The sequence below is a fragment of the Penaeus monodon genome, chromosome 1 (genome assembly GCF_015228065.2).
Source record: "Penaeus monodon isolate SGIC_2016 chromosome 1, NSTDA_Pmon_1, whole genome shotgun sequence".
Lineage (NCBI taxonomy): Eukaryota > Metazoa > Arthropoda > Malacostraca > Decapoda > Penaeidae > Penaeus > Penaeus monodon.
Genome location: NC_051386.1, coordinates 48,800,770 through 48,820,769, shown reverse-complemented (window position 1 = coordinate 48,820,769; position 20,000 = coordinate 48,800,770). Strand labels below are relative to the sequence as shown.

Genomic DNA, 20,000 nt, shown 5'->3' with positions numbered 1-20,000 from the left:
GGAGGAGAGGGATTAAGAGAGAGTAAAGAAGGTGGGGGAAAAAAGAAATGAGGAAGGGAAAGGCAGAGGAAAGTAAGGAGGAAGGAAGGAGTAAGACAGGGAAGAGAAGAAGGGGTAAGAGAGAGAGAGGAAGAGGTAAGAGAGAGAGAGAGAGAGAGAGAGAGAGTAGAGAGAGAGAGAGAGAGAGAGGAGGAGAGAGAGAGAGAGAGGAGAGAGAGGAGAGAGAGAGAGAGAGAGGGAGGGAGGAGGGGGAGGGGGAGAGAGAGAGAGAGAAAAAGAGAGAGGAGAGAAGAGAGAAGAGAGAGAGAGAGAGAGGAGAGAGAGAGAGAGAGAGAGGGGAGAGGAAGAGAGAGAGAGAGAGAAAGAGAGAGAGAAAGAGAGAGACGAGAGAGAGAGAGAGAGAGAGAGAGAGAGAGAGGAAGAGGTAAGAGAGAGGGAGAAAAGAAAGGGTAAGAAAGACGGGAGAGAGGAATGAGTAAGAAAGAGGAAGGGAGGAATGGAGGAAGGGTTAAGGGAGAGGGGGAGAGGGGGAGAGGGGGAGAGGAGGGGAGAGGAGGGGAGAGGAAGCAGGCTGGAGGAAGGGGGTCCACCTAAAGCCCATTACAAACCAAGGCCACCCATGGACTACGCTCATGAAACACACCCATTGTCAGCGATGGAAAAGGCCTGTTGAAGGAAAATAAAATCACTTTAAACCATTAGTAGGAGTTTCTTAAACAAACAGTTCAAAAGCCTTGTTCACCACTGAAGAGAGACCTGTTCTATTTAGGTTTAAAATGGCATTTAAAAAATAAAGAGGGCGGTCGACTAACTTGAATTCATTCTTATATATATATATATATATATATATATATATATATATATATATATATATATATATATATATATAACGATGGAAACGAGAGCTAAGAAAATGTCTGAACAAAATATAATTTCAAAACGAATTGAACTGAAAAATATAAAATAAAGCAAGCCAAGCAAAACCTGTATAAAAGAAATGTAAACAAAGATAAACACGAATGTAAAATAAGATAAACATTTAGTTAATGGGAATACATAACGCAGATAAAAACATACATTTATGTGAAGGAAAATAAACACTTCTGCCAAGAAAACTTTCCATCAGTCTAAGCAAAAATAACATATACAGGATGTTAAACATACACTAAAGCATACAACAATAACAATTAACGTTAAAAAAACACATACAAAGCAAACAAAAAAAAAAATCACGCAAACGAAAAAAGGTACACAAAAATATCACGAAAATGCTGTAATCTTACACTCACGCTCCCTCATGGATCACGTCAATGAAGGAGGTTAACGCGGTGTAAATAACGCCCAATATAAATAATCCGATCTCATCCAGGGTGGGAAAGTTTGCCGGGAAATATATTTAACAGTTCATCGAACTGGACACTGAAATTCATGGCCATCATCTGTTTACGATTGATCTGATCGATGCGTTTTATGTTAGTAAATAAATCTAGGGAAAAGGCAAACTGATGATACTGAGGGGAAAAAATGAAGGCGGACATGATCGTCATTTGTTTTCATGATACCATCAAGTCACTAAGATATCTCTTTAAAGATGTCCATAAAGAGAAATAAAAGTAGTTGTAGTAAAACTTTTTCCTAAAATTAAAACCAAACAGCTAAATAAACTTTATAATACGAAAATACTTTGGCTTCTGAAATAATCGGCCATGACCCACTTTATATTCCAGTATCACATTACGGAGAAAGATTCAGTTATAACACTGACTTTTTTTTACTTTCTTCTTTTTCGAGAATATATATATATATATATATATATATATATATATATATATATATATATATATATATATATATATATATATATATATAAGGAGTTTCTTAAATGAATCAAGCCTTTCCAACCCACTTTTCTTCTCGAAATTTAAAATGTTATTCTGTTTATATGTACTTCTTCGACAAAATAATTAAATGAATAAAATATAATATAAAAGCAATTAAGCAAGCCCTCCCAACCCGTCTCTAATCAAGGTAATGTCTGTCGCAAGCAATTACTCTAATGACTACATTCCCGGGAAATAATCACATGCAGCATCCGGGCACAATGAGGAGGATGCGAGAGTGATGGTCATCTGGAATTCGCAGACACCCATTTGAGCAAGTAATGGCGGGGCGGGAAAAAAATTATGGAGCAATGACTTAAATGACTCTGGCTGAGGCTATGGACCCGAAACAAGCAATAAAGCTGACGAGGCCCTGGGTGCTGGCGCGGGCCGTCTCGCCATTACGGGCTCATGGGATGAATAGTAAACACGTACGGCGCAAGTCGGTTGATTAATTGAATGCTACAGAGGAGTCATTTGAATATATTGATTACGTGCGTGTGGAAGCATAGATACGAGCACATTCTCATAAGCACGCACGCACACACACACACTTACACATACATATATACATGCATACACACACACACACACACACACACACACACACACACACACACACACACTTGTACAGCATGTATAAAAAAATGTACGCGCGTGCACACACACACACACACACACACACACACACACACACAACACACACACAAACACACAAACACACACACACACACACACACACACACACACACATACACACACTTGTACAGCATATATAAAAAAATACAGCAGTGAAAAAAAGGCTACATTTCTTTAGACTAAAGATTGATTCGAATACCGACACTCCTCATAAAGTATGTCCGGAAAAAAAATATGTGTATTAATGTTACCCATAAACTAGAAAGAAATGTATATATACACACATCTGTATATCACTTTAATAATATACGTACAGCGTTGGTCATTTCATGTTAGACTATAAAATCAGGAAGGCAGGAAAGTACCAATCCTTGCCTAAAAGCGTAAAAGATTTTCTAAAATAATAATAATAATAATAATAATAATAATAATAATAATAATAATAATAATAATAAATAATAATAATAATAACAATAAAATAATAATAATAATAATATAATAATAATAATAATAATAATCCATATATAAAATACACATAAACTGGTTGCTTCTGCTAAAAGAAATTTCTATAAAAAAAGAAAAACATTAACATGCATATAATGGCATCTCCGCTAGTCTAACGAGTGTGAAACGTATCATTATTTCCGTCGTTTAAAATTCAAATAATTTTGACTTCGTTGAGCCTTTGCGAGTTCGTTTGTTTACCGACAAGAAAAAGGTGAAATAGTAATGCGTAAAATAGCAAGACCAGACTTAACGTTGGTGAATTATGCCGATTCATATGAATAACGAATGTCCTTTTAATCAAGGAATGCTAAATCCGCAGTTTCAGGCATATAGAAAATGGATAATCAGATGCAAATTTCAGCTCGTGAAGCGGAAGAGACGCAGGTGTGAAAAACGATGCTAGATGGAAATTTATCACATATTTTTTAGGTGTGGCCATTTTTCCTCCGTCACACAACGATGACACTTTAAATGAATACGTTAATAAAAATATATCGAATATGCAGATCCAAGGCAAATTTCTCTCCTATACGGATCAAAAGAACATTGCATCCGCTTACGAAAAAAGACCATTTATTTCTTTCCCTATTGATACAAAAGGAAACGTAGGCCTATCTGCATCCCTCCCCCGCAAAAGAAAAAGAAAAAAAGAGAGAAGAAAATGATGCCATTCTGACGTCAGAAGCAAGATTACCGTCTCATCAGCGGCCGGACCGCGAGATGGAGGAGGGAACGCTGCCGGCGCTCGATACTCTCTCCGCTCTGTGCCTCCCCGCCTCCACCCAACCCCCCTTCCCTCTCTCTCCTACTCTCCTCTCCCCTCCCCTCACCCCTCCTTCCCTCACTTTCCTACCCCTCTCCATTCCCCTTCCCTCCCCTCACCCATCCTTCCCCCCCTTCCCCTCACTCTCCTCTCCAACTCCCTATTCTCGTCCGAGGGTGTTAAACCTACCAGAGAGGGCTTATTTTTCACTTCTGCTTGTGTGAATTATTCGGTAATGTAAAGGGTTAAGAGATTTTATTAAATCGGAGCGAGATTAGTTCGGGCGCTGGGTTTTCTGAATATAATACCTCTCTTTTGTTTCCCTCTCTTTCTCACCCCACAAACCCCTCTCTATTTCGTTTTTTTCTCTCTCTTATCTCTTCTTTCTCACACACACACACACACACACACACACACACACACACACACACACACACACACACACACACACACACACACACACACACACACACACACACACACACACACACACACACAAACACACACACACACACGAGTGTAGAGTGCCATGCGCGCGCGCGCAATCTACATAAAAGGCGTACATTAATAAACGCACACTTCAAACAACAAACTAATACCTCCACTAGCACTAATTGAAAAAAATACACAAACACTAATTGCACACTTCAAACACGCAAATTCTCTCTCTCTCTCTCTCTCTCTCTCTCTCTCTCTCTCTCTCTCTCTCTCTCTCTCTCTCTCTCTCTCTCTACTCACTCACTCACTCACTCACTCACTCACTCACTCACTCACTCACTCACTCACTCACTCACTCACCCCCCTACAAATACACACACAACGATATGCTTAAATAAACACACTGGCAGCAAAACAAAAATACTGCCAAAGACTCAGCACACAATACTATGCAATATGAATTAATAACATAAATGACGGTAAACAGGCACACTCTGGCGACACAAACACAACGATTTGCCTCACCAATGTAAGCCTGCGAACGAAAACAGAAAACGAAACTAGCAGCGTCAGATAACTTTTAGAAAATGGAATGACCTGGAAAAAAAAAACAGAGGGACCAATTAGCATTTTGATTTAAGGCGAAGATAATTGTGAAAGGCTAACGTGATTATTATGGCAGCGTCATGGTGAGAAGGCAATAACAGCATCGTGGCAATGGTGAGAAAAGCCAATATAGCCATATGGAGGTTCCCACTGATAATTCACTGATAATTCTCTACTGAAGCGAGATAGAAAGACTGAAGTGAGTACTGTGCTTACGAGTTGTGTAGGTGGGAAGTGAACGAGCAGAAATTTGAGTTATGGAGTTGAAGCACCTGGTTAATCACAGCATATAACGAAAGAAAACTGCATCGCACACTAGCTAGTAACAAAAAATAATACTGGATTAGATACAACCGGAGAGGCTTGGGTATAGTTAAGAAACGAGAGGGGGTGGGAGGAGGAGCTACCGGCGTTGACAAGTAGCATCACACTCTAAATAACTGTGTCGGATGAGGGGAGGGTGATAGAACGAAAGGGTGAGCCACTGTTTACCTTCCACAGGTCACCCGTCTGGCTCCTAGAGGTCTGAGAAGAAGATCGAATCAGCATTAGATGACCTGTAATCAACCGAGGTCACAATAGGTGATAAAATGGTCATTCCATGCCTGATTGTGTGACTGTGGGAAACATACATGACATAGTGTGATCATTTGTTTGAAAAATACATAGATATATCATGCAACATCCTAAAATGTGACAACGATGTAGAAGAATTAACCATGACTAAAAGCTGTATATACTGTAGTTAATCAGTGAAACAATCTAACAATTGGATTGACACCAAAAATGAATAAAAAATTAAATTATTCAGGAGTGGCGATATCAGTTCTACAAAAAGCAAATACCAGTCAAGAATAGCAATAGCTAGTATTAGCATATGTCTAATAATACTAGCAGAGAAAGAGTAAAGCTAAGACTAAGAGGCGAGACAGACTATGGGTTCACCGACAGTTAGGAAACACTACAGGGTACTAGTAGGGAAAGACTAGCAAGAGGGAGCAAAAGTGAAATCTATGAGAAGGTGACAGACGATGTAAAGACTAAGAAGTGGGGGAGGGGACTAGCTGGCCAGACAGACGAAAAGACACCAGGAGAAGAAGACACAATTAGTGTGTGTAAGGGAGAGACTAAGATCTATTAACGAGGAGAGATAGACGGAGGAGGGGGGGAAGCGGGTCGAGGAAACCAAAGGTAGTTGGTCCACAGAGAGTAATTGACGCCGGCAAGGAGAGAAAGAGAGAGAGAGAGAGAGAGAGAGAGAGAGAGAGAGAGAGAGAGAGAGAGAGAGAGAGAGAGAGAGAGAGAGAGAGAGAGAGAAACCGAGACAGAGAAAAGACGGTTGGCAAGGGAAGAGAAAGACAGAGAGAGATATCGAGTTAATCAGACTGAGGGAGCAATAAGGCAGTAGGCGTGGGTGACTTATAAGGACGAAAGAGACAAAAAGGGGAAGTATCTCACCGGTATATACAGAGCAGTCGATCTGCTCCTTGATGGGCGCTGGGGGTCAAAACACGCGAATTAGAAATCCATTGTCAATAATCACTGCTCACTACAAATGCTGATTCTCCCTCACATACAGAAGGAATAAAATTGTTAATCATTTAGTAAATTATTGATACTCTTCTTTTAGAGAGAGATTGAATAAGATTAAATAATCGTCCATTGCTATACACAAATACTACATTTCCTCTCCATACAAAACAATCATTTTACAATACATCTTCCATTAAGAACACTAATTGAATTAAAATAACATTTAGTCAATCACTTTTCATCAAACACTTACATACATATACCTCTTAATATACATCCTACTCGTCAAACATAAAATCCATGCTGTTCCTTTTGAGACACAGATATTATCACAGAGTAGAAAATATCGAAAGTTGTTAGAACACTACTTACATCTACAGCTCTTATTGTATGTGTCTGTCAGTCATTCAGTGTATAGAAAAACATCAGGGAATGTTATCTTAAACTGACAACAGTCATATGCAAATGAGGGGGGGGGGGCATTACAAGATACATGTGTACACCTCGTGAATATCTGAACGGCCATGTCTATACCAAATATAATAAGGTCTTTGTCCTCAATATAATGGAATGGCTAAAATGTAAGTACATTTTTATCCTTACTTCATTGCACATATAGTGATTACTCATGTACGTTGCATAAATTCAAACAATTTAAAACTCATGAACACAATACACCGTAATGCACCTTTTCTCTGCTTTCTAAAAAGAAATCTCTTTCTCTCTGTCTGTCTGTCTGTCTGTCTGTCTGTCTTCTCTCTTCTCTCTCTTCTCTTCTCTTCTCTCTCTCTCTCTCTCTCTCTCTCTCTCTCTCTCTCTCTCTCTCCTCTCTCTCTCTCTCTCTCTCTCTCTCTCTCTCTCTCTCTCTCTCTCTCTCCTCTCTCTCTCTCTCTCTCGTGTGTGCGTGAATGTGTGTATGTATATGTGCTTGTGCATGCGAGTGTGTAACTGTACAAATATGTGTTTATATGAGTATGTAAATACCAAATGTCTACCTATACAGACACACACACAAAACCCACAAATGTAGAAACTGAGAACACTCCTATATCTCATACCAAAGAAGATCTATGACCACACGTAGAAAAGGTACGAACGGTAATGAAATATCTTCACACTAACTATCCAACACCCGCGTATCCAACACCCCGTAATTTTCCTTGATATTCAGAGGTGATTTTTCACCGTAATAATATATAGATCAGAATGGTAATGTATTGTATTAACAGGGCCACATACATTTTATCCCCCGTCCTTATTCCATTTACTGTGTTTCTGAGAGAGAGAGAGAGAGAGAGAGAGAGAGAGAGAGAGAGAGAGAGAGAGAGAGAGAGAGAGAGAGAGAGAGAGAGAGAGAGAGAGAGAGAGAGAGAGAGAGAGGAGAGAGAGAGAGAGAGAGGAGAGAGAGAGAGAGAGAGAAAGAGAAGAGAAAGAGAAAGAGAGAGAAAGAGAAAGAGAGAGAGAGAAAAAGTAAGAACAGAGAAGTACTCCTCACTCCCATCCCTTTGCACAAAGAGGTACTTCTCTTTCCCAAGGAACTGCTAGCAGCGTGTCTCGACCGTACCATAGGTATGCGGGCCTTGTGGGGGGCTGCCTAAGTCATGAGATCCCGTGAGATCTTATTATCGCTTATGCTATGACCAATTAGTCACAAAAAAGGCATCCCGTTGTGCTCGTGTCCGTGCAGAACTACATGTTTATTCCCGGTCACGTATGAGCTGTGAATCATCTCGTATTAGAAAGTTTCGATACAGCTTGTATGAATATTCACAAAGGAGAGAAAGGGAGACTGAAAGAGAGAGAAAATGAGAAGGAAGAGAGAGAGAGAGAGAGAGAGAGAGAGAGAGAGAGAGAGAGAGAGAGAGAGAGAGAGAGAGAGAGAGAGAAGAGAGAGAGAGAACGAGATGAGCGAGCAGAGAAAGAGAGATCGTGTGTAGCTGGACGGAGAGAGAACAGAGACGAGAGGTATGAGCGTGAATGAGATAGAAGAGTTGAGAGAAGTGATGAGAATACGAAGAGGAGAGAAGAGAGAGGAGATGAAAGAGAGAGAGAAGGAGAGAGAAGAGAGAGAGAGAGAGAGGAGAGAGAGAGAGAGGAGGAGAGGAGAGAAGGCAGATAGATAAAGTAGAAGAAGATAAGAGAGAGAGAGAGAGAGAGATAAGACAGAGAAAGAGAGAAAGAGACATACATGCAGACAGATAACGATAAAGGACAAACTGGCTCTACCCAAAGCGAATCAAGAGAGCTTGATGCCACGCGTGGGAAGCAGCCCCAAAGACGACAATGGGCGGCGCGTATCAAGTGCCAAGTGTGGGCGGCATGCGGGTGCGCCCATACATAAGCAGATGACAAATCGACCAGCGCCCCCCCTCCCCCATTGAGCAAAGCCATTCTTCCAATGTACATTGTAAATATTGGCTACTATTCAAGGTCCCGATGGTGAAATAAGCTGCGCGGACGATAATGACTTCGTGCTTGGCTGATCAGTGGTAAATATTGGTTGGGAATTATACCCGTGATAAATAAGGGCATTTGTTGCGAGGCTTTAAATCCTATTTATAATTTTCACTTTTATAATTATTGTCATAAATTGTCGATAATGAAACTGACACAAGCGACACTAAAACATGACGAAGAGAGCGATAAAACGGATGATCATACTGATAATGGCAATACTAATAATATTAATAATAATTCCTGTGGCAGTACTAGAAATCACACACATACATTTGCACACACACGCACGAACACAAACACACACACACACACACACACACACACACACAAACACACACACACACATGAAAGGGAAAACTCCACAATAAGAAAAAAGAAATTAAATCGTGACGTCTCGAACTGGTCAAGAATACCTCAACAGACGGACAAATAACAACAATGGTTATTTATCCGTCCGATGCAGGTGTGTGCAGGGGCGCAGGGGGCATTTTGGAATTGGGGGTCAAATGTCCGCTTAGCCGCCCGCCACCATAAAAGCACATTAGATTTAAAAAATTAATAGTCACCTTTAATTATTTTCATCGGGTTACCATCGGATGTTTCCGCACCAGAAAAAAGTATTCGTCACTTAGCTAGTTAGGCTAATGTAACGCTAGCTCAGACACGGATGCTATTCGCAGCGACACAAATAAACCTACTGTCGAGGTATGAAGAAACGTATATTGGCAACAACATGCAATATAGACATATAGATATTTTTTTGTACTTCGACCAATTTCCTTTTTTTCTCATTTTTTATACACCCGTCTATGTGAGCAAAAATCAGACAAGCACATAAACAGTCAAAGATGCAAGGGAAAATTCCTTGGTACATGAAATGAAATGTTTTAAAAAACGAATACCAGCGTCTGAGTTATTTATATCTTTCATTAAACTGACAAAGCTTTGCGAAAGAGGGTGACGACAGGTTAACAGCAATCAATTGCATGCACACTATAAATTACACAGTGCATTCGAGATTGTTTAGTTACAAATGAAGAAAACCGCGCATGTGTGTAAACGGACTTTCAAGCGAATATATTCCATATATAATTATTATTCCTAAAGAATAAAAATGATGTCTGCTATTCAAATACTCATACATAAGTAGTATATGCATTTCACTGGAGTTTTCCTTCCAGGTAGAGTGGGATTTCTACTCCCCTCCCCCCGCTATCTATGCCTCTCGTGCAAGCATGGTACTTGTAGGTTCTTGTGCAAGCGAATGAACTTTATTATCGTTTGTTAACATGCTTGGCGCTCGTTTCTTGATTCGTAAGTGAAAATATTATGTTTTCTTTTAACCTTGAATATGGTTATTATTTGAATACTATTTAATAAAGAACTTTTTAGCGAACATTTTTTTGTCAGTAACACCACTTATCAGCTGGAGAATAATTCCTTATATATTTCGAAATTTCAATACCAGAAAAAATATAAAAGCTCCCCTTAGCCCATCCACCCCCCAAAATAGGAATATATATATATATATATATATATATATATATATATATATATATATATACATATGTATGTATGTATGTATGTATGAATGTATGTATGTATATGTGTGTGTGTGTGTGTGTGTGTGTGTGTGTGTGTGTGTGTGTGTGTGTGTGTGTGTGTGTGTGTGTGTGTGTGTGTGTGTGTGTGTGTGATTGTTCTTCAGGTCTTTTAAAAGAAGGATAGAGTGCACATTTCCATGATCCAGTACACATTCCTATATTCCCATTCATATTCCAACGCCGTTTCCCACACGTCCCCCTCTTTCAATATCCTCTCAAAACGAAGAAAGAAAAAGAGAGGTTGCTGACGTCAATCAATACATTTCATACCTGTTTTCTTTCCCACTGTAATCCACATATATTTACAAACACAAAAAAACCCAATTCATAAAATGCACTTCCCATTCCAAGAAGTGCAAAGTGAATTTACCTCAGCGATGCTAAAAATATCCGTGGGACAAAACCTCCAATAGCAATATTGCGAAGGTAAAAATAAACGACTAAATCAAGCAGGAAGAGTTCCGATCCCTTGTATGAAAGTAACAAAAACTAAAATTAGAGCGCGATCGTCTATATCATTCCACATGAACATTCTTTCTACTCGCTTATTTAATTATTTACGCCTTCCTCCCGCCTCTCTGACGTAGGCACGAAACCGTTGTGACGTCACGACCAGTTGAGGCGCTTCTTCAAATCCTTTTTTTTTCCTTCTTTTTTTCATTTTTATTTTTTGCTTTATTCTACACAAATATTTATTCAGTACTATTAATCTGTTTATAATGCCTACTAATCGCTTATTTGGTATTTATTATTGTTCTCTTTTTTCAACTCCTTAATCTTCGATAAATTAGATTATCATTTTTCGCCATTTCATTACTTAACGGCCATCGTTATTGGTATTGGTGGTAGGAATAAGATTCTGACGATCAGGTTTTGGAAGTTGGCGGAAACAGGAATTGCAGCCGTCAGGAGGAGACTGGAATTATGTAACATGGCTAATCCTGTGGCGAAATATGGCTTGCTGTGTTACGATAACTTAAAAATTATGTATGCTGCCCATTGGTTTGCCGTAAAAACATCTTTGATTAGCGCAGAGAAACTCAAAGACAAACACACACACACATGCGCGCGCGTACACAAACAGATACACGCACAGACATAGAAGAGAGAGAGAGAGAGAGAGAGAGAGAGAGAGAGAGAGAGAGAGAGAGAGAGAGAGAGAGAGAGAGAGAGAGAGAGAGAGAGAGAGAGAGAGAGAGAGAGAGAGAGAATGTACATACACATACGTATTACCAAGAAGTCCCAAATAATACCACATTGTACCCAACCCGAGGAGCAATTTCTCAAATACCAAAGGAATGAATGTGAATACCCTTTTTTCCACGCCCGTGTTGACATCGCATCCAATATTGACGTGATCGCCAGACGAAGTTGACGTCAACTCTGTTATTCCTCGCCGTAAGTGGTCATTCTCGGGCGCCATTGAAAACCAATATGAAATTTACGACGTCGATGGCATTGCCGCCCAACGCCATTCTTGGCTTCTCGCTCGGCACCCGACGCCGTGCAGGCTAAGACTGGGTTACTGCCCTGGTATGTGGGATGTGGTTTCTGCTTTCTAAAATAAACAAATAAATAAAAAAAATATATACAATAATAAGAAAGAAAGAATTGGGGATAAAATTGTCGCTTGAACAAGTAAGGTTGTAGGATCAACAATGTATATCCCCGAAATATTCTGAAAAAATGCAAAGTTATCGTTAGTGATATCTTTAAGTGTTTGCTTTACCGCGCATTCCCCATACATTTAAACACGAATAACAAAATAACAATAAGAGATACAACAAGAGATATAACAACGATAATAAACTGAACATGGACAGCGCTGGATCCAGTGAGAGGAGAGAGGAACACGCTTCCGGTTAGCGTAAAGGCGGGAGACAGATTCCCAGGAGTTAAGTGGACACGAGTCGCCTTGTTATTCTCACGGTTCGCGGCGGACGCTTCCTTGTGACGGCTGATTCGGGAGTAACGCTTCACGAAGGAGTTTAATAGGATTATGAACGTCGATTCTTATCATTATCTTTCTGTGTGTGATATGACCAGAAAGATCCGCTTGGTGGTTGGGGGATACAGAAGTGCGTCTGTGCGCACACGCACATGCTCACACACACACACACACGCGCGCGCACACACACACACACACACACACACACACACACACACACACACACACACACACACACACACACACACACACACAAAAAAAAAAAAAAAAAAAAAAAAAAAAAAAAAAAAAAAGCCGCACGCGCAGACGTAACCCAATATCTCATCTACAATTCAAAAGTCATCATCGTGCAGTACATTCACTTTTGATAATTACCGAGCATCGTTGGCAGTTTGTATAAATAAACATTTTCGAGTCAAAACCCAAGTAGCAGCTGTCGCGTTCATTTTTTTAAAAAGTCCTGAGCACATGTTCGTCTTCATCATTTTGGAAGGGTGATCTTTTTTTTTTTTCTAAAGAATAACATTAGCACGTGAGAGCTTCAGACAACTAGAAATTCCATGTCTGGGAGAATGATTCGTGCTAAGAGTCTGTTTTTAATATTCGCCCAAAACGTTTTTTCCTTATCCAGAGCAACATGAACGGAGGGAATAAATAATTGAACACAGAGAGAAACACAATTAGTATTCTATTTTACTTTACTTTTTTTAACACTGCCATCCTCTTCCTCGTCCCTTCATTTCCCTCGCCCCTCGTCTCTTTTTAACTCATAACAAGAGACAAAAAAAAGCAATGTTTAAGTTAACCACGCTTCTCCAACCTTTTTTAATTTAGGTTCCTTTGATAATTACCCCCTCCTTCTCCTTCCTCCCTCTTTCTCTTGCTCCTTTCACGCGCTTTCAATTTCTCTGCTGCGGTTTCCTCTCTTTCTTTCATTCTCTCTCTCTCTCTCTCTCTCTCTCTCTCTCTCGCATTCTCGCTTCCCCATCCCTCCCTCCCTCCCTCTCCTTCTCTCTTCTTCATCTCACTCAATCCTTCTCCTCTCTCCCTCTCCTTCCTTCTCCTCTTTCCCTATCCTTTCTTCTTTCTCTCTGCTTCTTTCTCCTTCCCACATTCTCTCTCCCTCTCCCATTCTATATTCCGATGCCCTACCAGCCTCCACTTCCGGGTGACGAGACAAGAGATGTTGCTCGCTATCTACAAGAACCCCCCCTCCCCCCGTTGCATTGATCTCTTGGCCTTGCATTTGCTCCTTGCACGAACGCTGCCGAGAATGCAACACACTCGCACATGGAGAGGAGCACTTGATGTTGGCGATGTCTGATGCTGGCGTGAATTCTAAGCGAAGGGGCTGTGTATTTTTAATTTCTTTTGATGTTGGTGTTAATGTTAATGTTGGTGTTAATGCTACTGTTAATGTTAATTTCGGTGTTGGTGTTAATACTAATGTTAATGTTGGTGTTAATGCTACTGTTAATGTTAATGTTGGTGTCAATGCTAATGTTATTGTTAACTTTGGTGTTGGTGTTGTCTAGACGTTGGTATTTTATATTGCTGATGATGTTTTTGCAACTGATACTGATGTTGATGTGTATGAAGGTGAATATGTAAAAATTCATAAAAAGTGACAATATTGAGACAAAAGCAAAAATGACAAAACAATAGCAAAGGGGAAACGAAAGAATGGTGAAGGGGAGTGTTGGGGAGAACAGTAACAAAAACAATGACAATAATAATAAGAAAAATGTGAATTATACGTAACATGAAGGACACACATTTGATTAAACACCACTTTCAGGTAAAAACCCCAGGATGCAAACATTATTTGAAGTTACAATAACATCTGCACACGCATGACAGTTGGCAAAATTTGTTGAAAAAGTAGTGGGGTTGGTAATTCTATCAGACATAACATACTGATTAACATTACATTCTTAGCATTCACGTCATAAAAAAATTGTTCCCCGTTTTTATAGTTGCTTGAATAAAAATATCAAGAATAATAATAATGTTGATGATCATGATGACATAAAAATTAAGGCAAGAATATATCATGTTACTGAACAAGTCAGACGAAGAATCTGAAATTTTGTCTATAAGTCTAGACGCTTTTAAAACTCTTAATGTGCGCTTCAGAAGGAAAACATTTATTACACGAAAACGAATGCACATACACTCACATACAAACACACACACACACACAAACACACACACACACACACAAACACTCAAACACACACACACAGACAAACACACACAAACACTATGGAAACCACGATACCATAATGGATAACACACAGGGTCCATCGCACTCGTGGGAAAAGAGCAGAGAGCCTGGGAGACGAGGACTCCGCCTATGTGAGGATGCGCTGGCTTTGGGGGAGTGCGGGGGAGAAGGGAGGAGGGAGGGTAAAGGGGGGGGGGGTTGGCGAAAATCCGTGTGAAGCTTGATCGATTGTTCGGAAATACCTTCGCTTATCGTTTATCCGCATGGCTTATAATCTATTTATTAATAATATTAGAAGATAAACCCACAGCAGTTTCGGAATTATCACGGAAAATAACATCCTGGAGGATTTCGGAATCATAATCTCACTTTTCAATAAATCTAGTTTGTGCATTGTAGGTGGCGTTTCCTCATTCATCACTATCATCACCCTTACTGTACTAACCATCATCGTCACCAGTGCTAGTATCCTAATGACTGATTTACACTTTCTTTTCACTTTATCTTAAGCCTGTCTTTTTAAAAATCTTCCATTTTGTGGGAGACAGAGTGCGAGCGAGAAGCGCACGTACGTGGGATTAGCCAAACTTCCTGAAACAGTTTTTTATAATTTTTCTGTGTGAAAGGAGCGGTGTCTTTAATGAGGCGGATAACAGCTTAATGGTCCTCTTTCAAATCCTGTGAGAAAGTGATTTTAGCTGATCCTTGAGGCCGAGGTTGGTTACTCACCTCATAACTCAGGGATTACTTGAGAAAAAGATCATAAACACCAGAGATATTAAAGAAAGTGGATCCGCTTTTCTAATATGACATCATCTTGAAATATTGACCATAACACCATCTGGCGGTGAATCACGGGGAAACATCCTTCAATAAACCCTTTTAGTCAACACGACCGTTTTTTTTATTTCCTTTTTTTTCTGTGAGTCTTCCGATATTCCACTACGATACAAGAGGTTCTACTTGAAACATTTTACTTGAGAAATATCGTGCTTTATCGAGACACGCCTTTAGCGAAACTGTGGAGGGATTCGCAGACAACGATATCCTCATGTACATGTAATAACAATAAGAAGCAAATCGAGCTAAAAAATGAGAGGAGAAAGGAAGAGGATGGAGAGAAAGGAGGGGGGAGAAAGAGCAGGATAAGGACAAGGGAAAGAGAGAGGGAGACAGGAGAAGGACAAAGAGAGAAAGAGGGAGGGAGGAAGGGAGGGAGGGAAAGAGAGAATGACAAAGAGAGAATGACAGAGACAGACAAACAGGCCGAGAGAGAGAGCGAGAGAGAGAGAGAGAGAGAGAGAGAGAGAGAGAGAGAGAGAGAGAGAGAGAGAGAGAGAGAGAGAGAGAGAGAGAGAGAGAGAGAGAGAGAGGTTTAAAGATATATGAAAACCAGTTGGAAAAGTGACATAAAGATTTTCCAGCAATATAAACACAGAGATGGATTCAAGCGGAAGTAATGATTTGACACAATGACTGAACTTCGAAAATGTTCTCTATAAGACTGATGATGATAAAAAGATTCAGTTTCAAAGGATATTTATTTAGTGTCAAAATTCATGCTGACTTTCCACCGAGCAGGGAATTTACAACGTACTCGTATGCTTTAACCTTTCTAGGGTAAGAATTTCATTGACAGTAGATATATATTGTGAGACATTATTGATATACATTTTTTCTAGTCCTTTCTTTGACGTTTTCAAAAATGAAAGATAAAAATACAAATGTATGTACGCATACATATATGTATGTATATTTGCATGTATGTATGTATATGCATGTATGTATTTGCATGTATGAATGTATGTATGTATGTATGTATGTATGCATGTATGTATTGTATAAACTTATGCCTGTCTCTATGTCTGTATATACATATACATACATATATATGTACACACGCACATGCACGCACACAGACACAGACACACAGACACACACACACACACACACACACACACAGACACACACACACACAAACACACACACACACACACATACACTCATTACACGTACACACCAATGCATACATACATACATACATACATATATACATACACATATATATATATATACATATATATATATATATATATATATATATATATATATATATATATGATAATTTATATATATAATAGATTATACATAATATATATATATACAATATATATAATAATCTATATATATTACTATATATATATATATATATTATATATATATATATATATATATATATATATAGATATATATATATAATATATATATCTATATATATATATATATATATATATATATATTATATATATATATATATATGTGTGTGTGTGTGTGTATGTGTGTGTGTGTGTGTTGCGTGTGTCTTTGGTGTGGGAGTGAGTGTGTATTTGTGTGTTTGTGTAAATAAATAAGTAAATAATAATTAAACAAATAAATAGGCAAACAAATAAATAAATAAATGTACACACACAACACACACACACACACACAGACACACACACACGCACACACACACTCAACACACACACACACCACAACACACACACCACACACAATATATATAATAATATATATATATATATAGTATATATATATATATATATATATATATATATATATATATATATATAGACAAACAAAGTAACGTGTACACAAAGATGAAAAGGGAAACAGCCACAGTAGAAGATGAACCTAAATCGTAACGTTTCGAACTCTTCACGAGTTCCTCTTCAGACGAATAATAATCCGAAGGAATGGAAATTCCATTTCGGTTTATTATTCGTCTGAAGAGAACTAACAGTTCGAAAACGTTACGCATTTAGGTTCATTTTCTATTTGGCTGTTTCCCTTTTTAATACACAACACACACACACACACATATACATGTAGTATATATTATATATGTATATATATATGTATTATATATATATATATAATATATATATATATATCATATATATATATATATATATATATATATATATATATATAATACATAATAATAATAACACACACACACACACACACACACACACACAACAATCACACATATATAATTAGCGTTCTTTCAACAAATAGAAAAGGAGAAAACTAAAAATAAAGGAGTCATCCGCGCTCTTCAGTCGTCCAAGTGTGCTATATCTAAGACGATGAAAGGCGCGTAGGTATTGCGAGATGTATCCCCATTTAATCCTTGAACATTTTGACAAATATTGTTCATTGTATTTAAATATCCTTACAACAGAAATACAAAAGTATTCTATATATAACTTTGCTTTCTATACATCTTTTACATTCATAAATTATCCCTTATTTTTTTTACGCATCTTCCATGTCATCGAGTAAGGTAGTTGCCATTACATCAAGTCCCTGGAAGTTGCCGCCGCGGGGAGTCACCCAACACAGAGAGACCTTGAAGTCATGGATATCACACGCAAAATTCATATCCCGATGATTGCATGAGGGATAATATTACGACTGTATCCCTCGTATGCAAAACAAAGGTCACGTCGAGGCGAAATCTCCATTACGTATTTGCTAGAGCATTAAGCGTATCCGGATTCTTGCGTGACAGCCGCTTCGCTTCTTCTGGCGGCCCTCCGTGAGGGTTTGGAATACTACGAACATGTCTCACATTCGCTGCATATTTCAGGCACACGCGACCACATTTTTAAGCACATGCCTCAGCGCTGTCTGGAAGCAAATTCGAAATATAAAAAATCAAGAGGGACACAATGCAAGCTGTACTTAACCTCCTCCTCACTCCCCTCAAGCATAGGACAATGCTTTCCTCCAGGCATTCTTCTTGACATGTCATCGATTTAAGGGAGGATTTACGATGAGAATTATTGCATTGCCTGTGGATTTATCACGGGTGGGGCTGGAGGGGGGGGGGCGCATATATAAAATATCTGACAGTAGCAATCTCCGAGTCCAGGCTGGGATTTACAGCTATCTCGCGCTTCTGTTCCTTTTTCTTGAGACTTGCCCTGAAGACGTATCGCCTCCTTTGTGAGTAATCGATCCGCTCGTCTTTATTCTGCGCATGAGTTAAAAAGCTGTTTTCAAGAATACACTTCTTGCACTTGGGGAATAAGAGCTCGTGGCTGCTTTAAAATGGGGCTTCATGGCAGTGCTCTGGTTTCGCTTTTTATATTGGTTACTACTTCAAGAATGCATTGTGCAAAACCAGCTCAGTATTTGCATTTACTTAGAAGACTGAGTAGGAGCTAAAAATAAATTCTTTCTCTCACTCGGTCTGTTTTTCTTCTATCTCTCTCTGTATTTATCTATCTATCTATATATCTAGCTACCTATTTATCTTTCCATCGGTTTATCAGTGTCGTTATTTATGCCTCAGTCTCTCTCTCTTCTTCCATTTTTTTTGCAGATTTATCTGTCTACTTACCTATCTCTATCTCCACCTCTATCTACATTCGTCTCTCTATCTCCACCTCTATCTACATTCGTCTCTCTACTCCCTCCCTCCCTATCTATATTCGTCTATTTATCTCCCTCCATCTCCCCCCCTCCATCCACCCATCTCTCTGTTTTCCTCCACGGACAATACGCGGCGTATCTGAGTAAAATAATGACTCGTCGCCGGCTTTCCTCTCAACGAATACAAAGGGCAAAGATACAGCACAAAACACACGTGGTGATAAGCGCGTGAGGGCCCAGTCCAGTCGACGCACTTAATTGCCCTAATTTTCTTCATAATTAGCTCTTGTGGCGAGTAAGTTAGCTATTATTCCTGATCACATTCAAATTAAGACGCTAATATGTGATCTGGAGGGATTATATTTACCGACATCGTTCTAAATTATGGATTCTGGTTGGCTAATTTCAGACGAAGGTAGGGCGGTAGGAGGGGAATTAGGAAGGGAGGGAAGTAGGGAGGGAAATAGGAAGGGAGGGAAGGAGTGGGGAAGGGGGGGGGAATAAGGAAGGGAGGGAAGGAGGGAGGGAATTAGGAAGGGAGGGAAGTAAAATGAGAGGGAAAGAGGGAGAGAGAAAAAGATCGAGAAAAGGAGAGAAAAGAAAAAAAAAATCAGAAAACCAAATATACCCCGCCCCTCCCCCCTCCCCCCTCAAAAAAAAAAAAAAGGAATATCACAGCGAAACAAAAAATGAAAGAGCGAGAGACTGCGAAGGAGAAACATCCCAGCCGACCTTTCTATAACCAAGTGAAAACCCGGGGACAGAGGGCGCACGGCGGGACAACGCTAATGCTCTTTCAGAAGGATAAAAGTGGAATCTGTCCATCGAGTAGACTGTGGGGCATGTGCCGGCTCGCTCGCTCAGGCATTATATCCACCTTTCCTTTGTGTTACACAACGGACGGATAATACTTAAAAGATCTTTTCTTTCTTTCATTCTTTCTGTCTATTTCTTTCCC

At 39.3% G+C, this 20,000-nt stretch overlaps 1 protein-coding gene across 3 annotated transcripts in view; it reads right to left on the bottom strand.

Annotated features, from left to right (window-relative positions):
* Positions 1-20,000, bottom strand: part of LOC119573345 (polypeptide N-acetylgalactosaminyltransferase 2-like) — a 100,485-nt gene that overhangs the window by 60,792 nt on the left and 19,693 nt on the right. Inside the window, exons 2-3 of one of the 3 annotated variants that reach the window (XM_037920563.1) lie at positions 6,292-6,330; positions 5,326-5,358 (exon numbers count right to left, since the gene is read on the bottom strand). The exons of 1 other annotated variant lie outside the window; for it this stretch is intronic. In XM_037920563.1, coding sequence (XP_037776491.1) covers positions 5,326-5,358; positions 6,292-6,330 — 72 coding nt within the window. The remainder of the gene's footprint in view (positions 1-5,325; positions 5,359-6,291; positions 6,331-20,000) is intronic. One more of the 3 variants, XM_037920570.1, reaches the window with a different exon arrangement.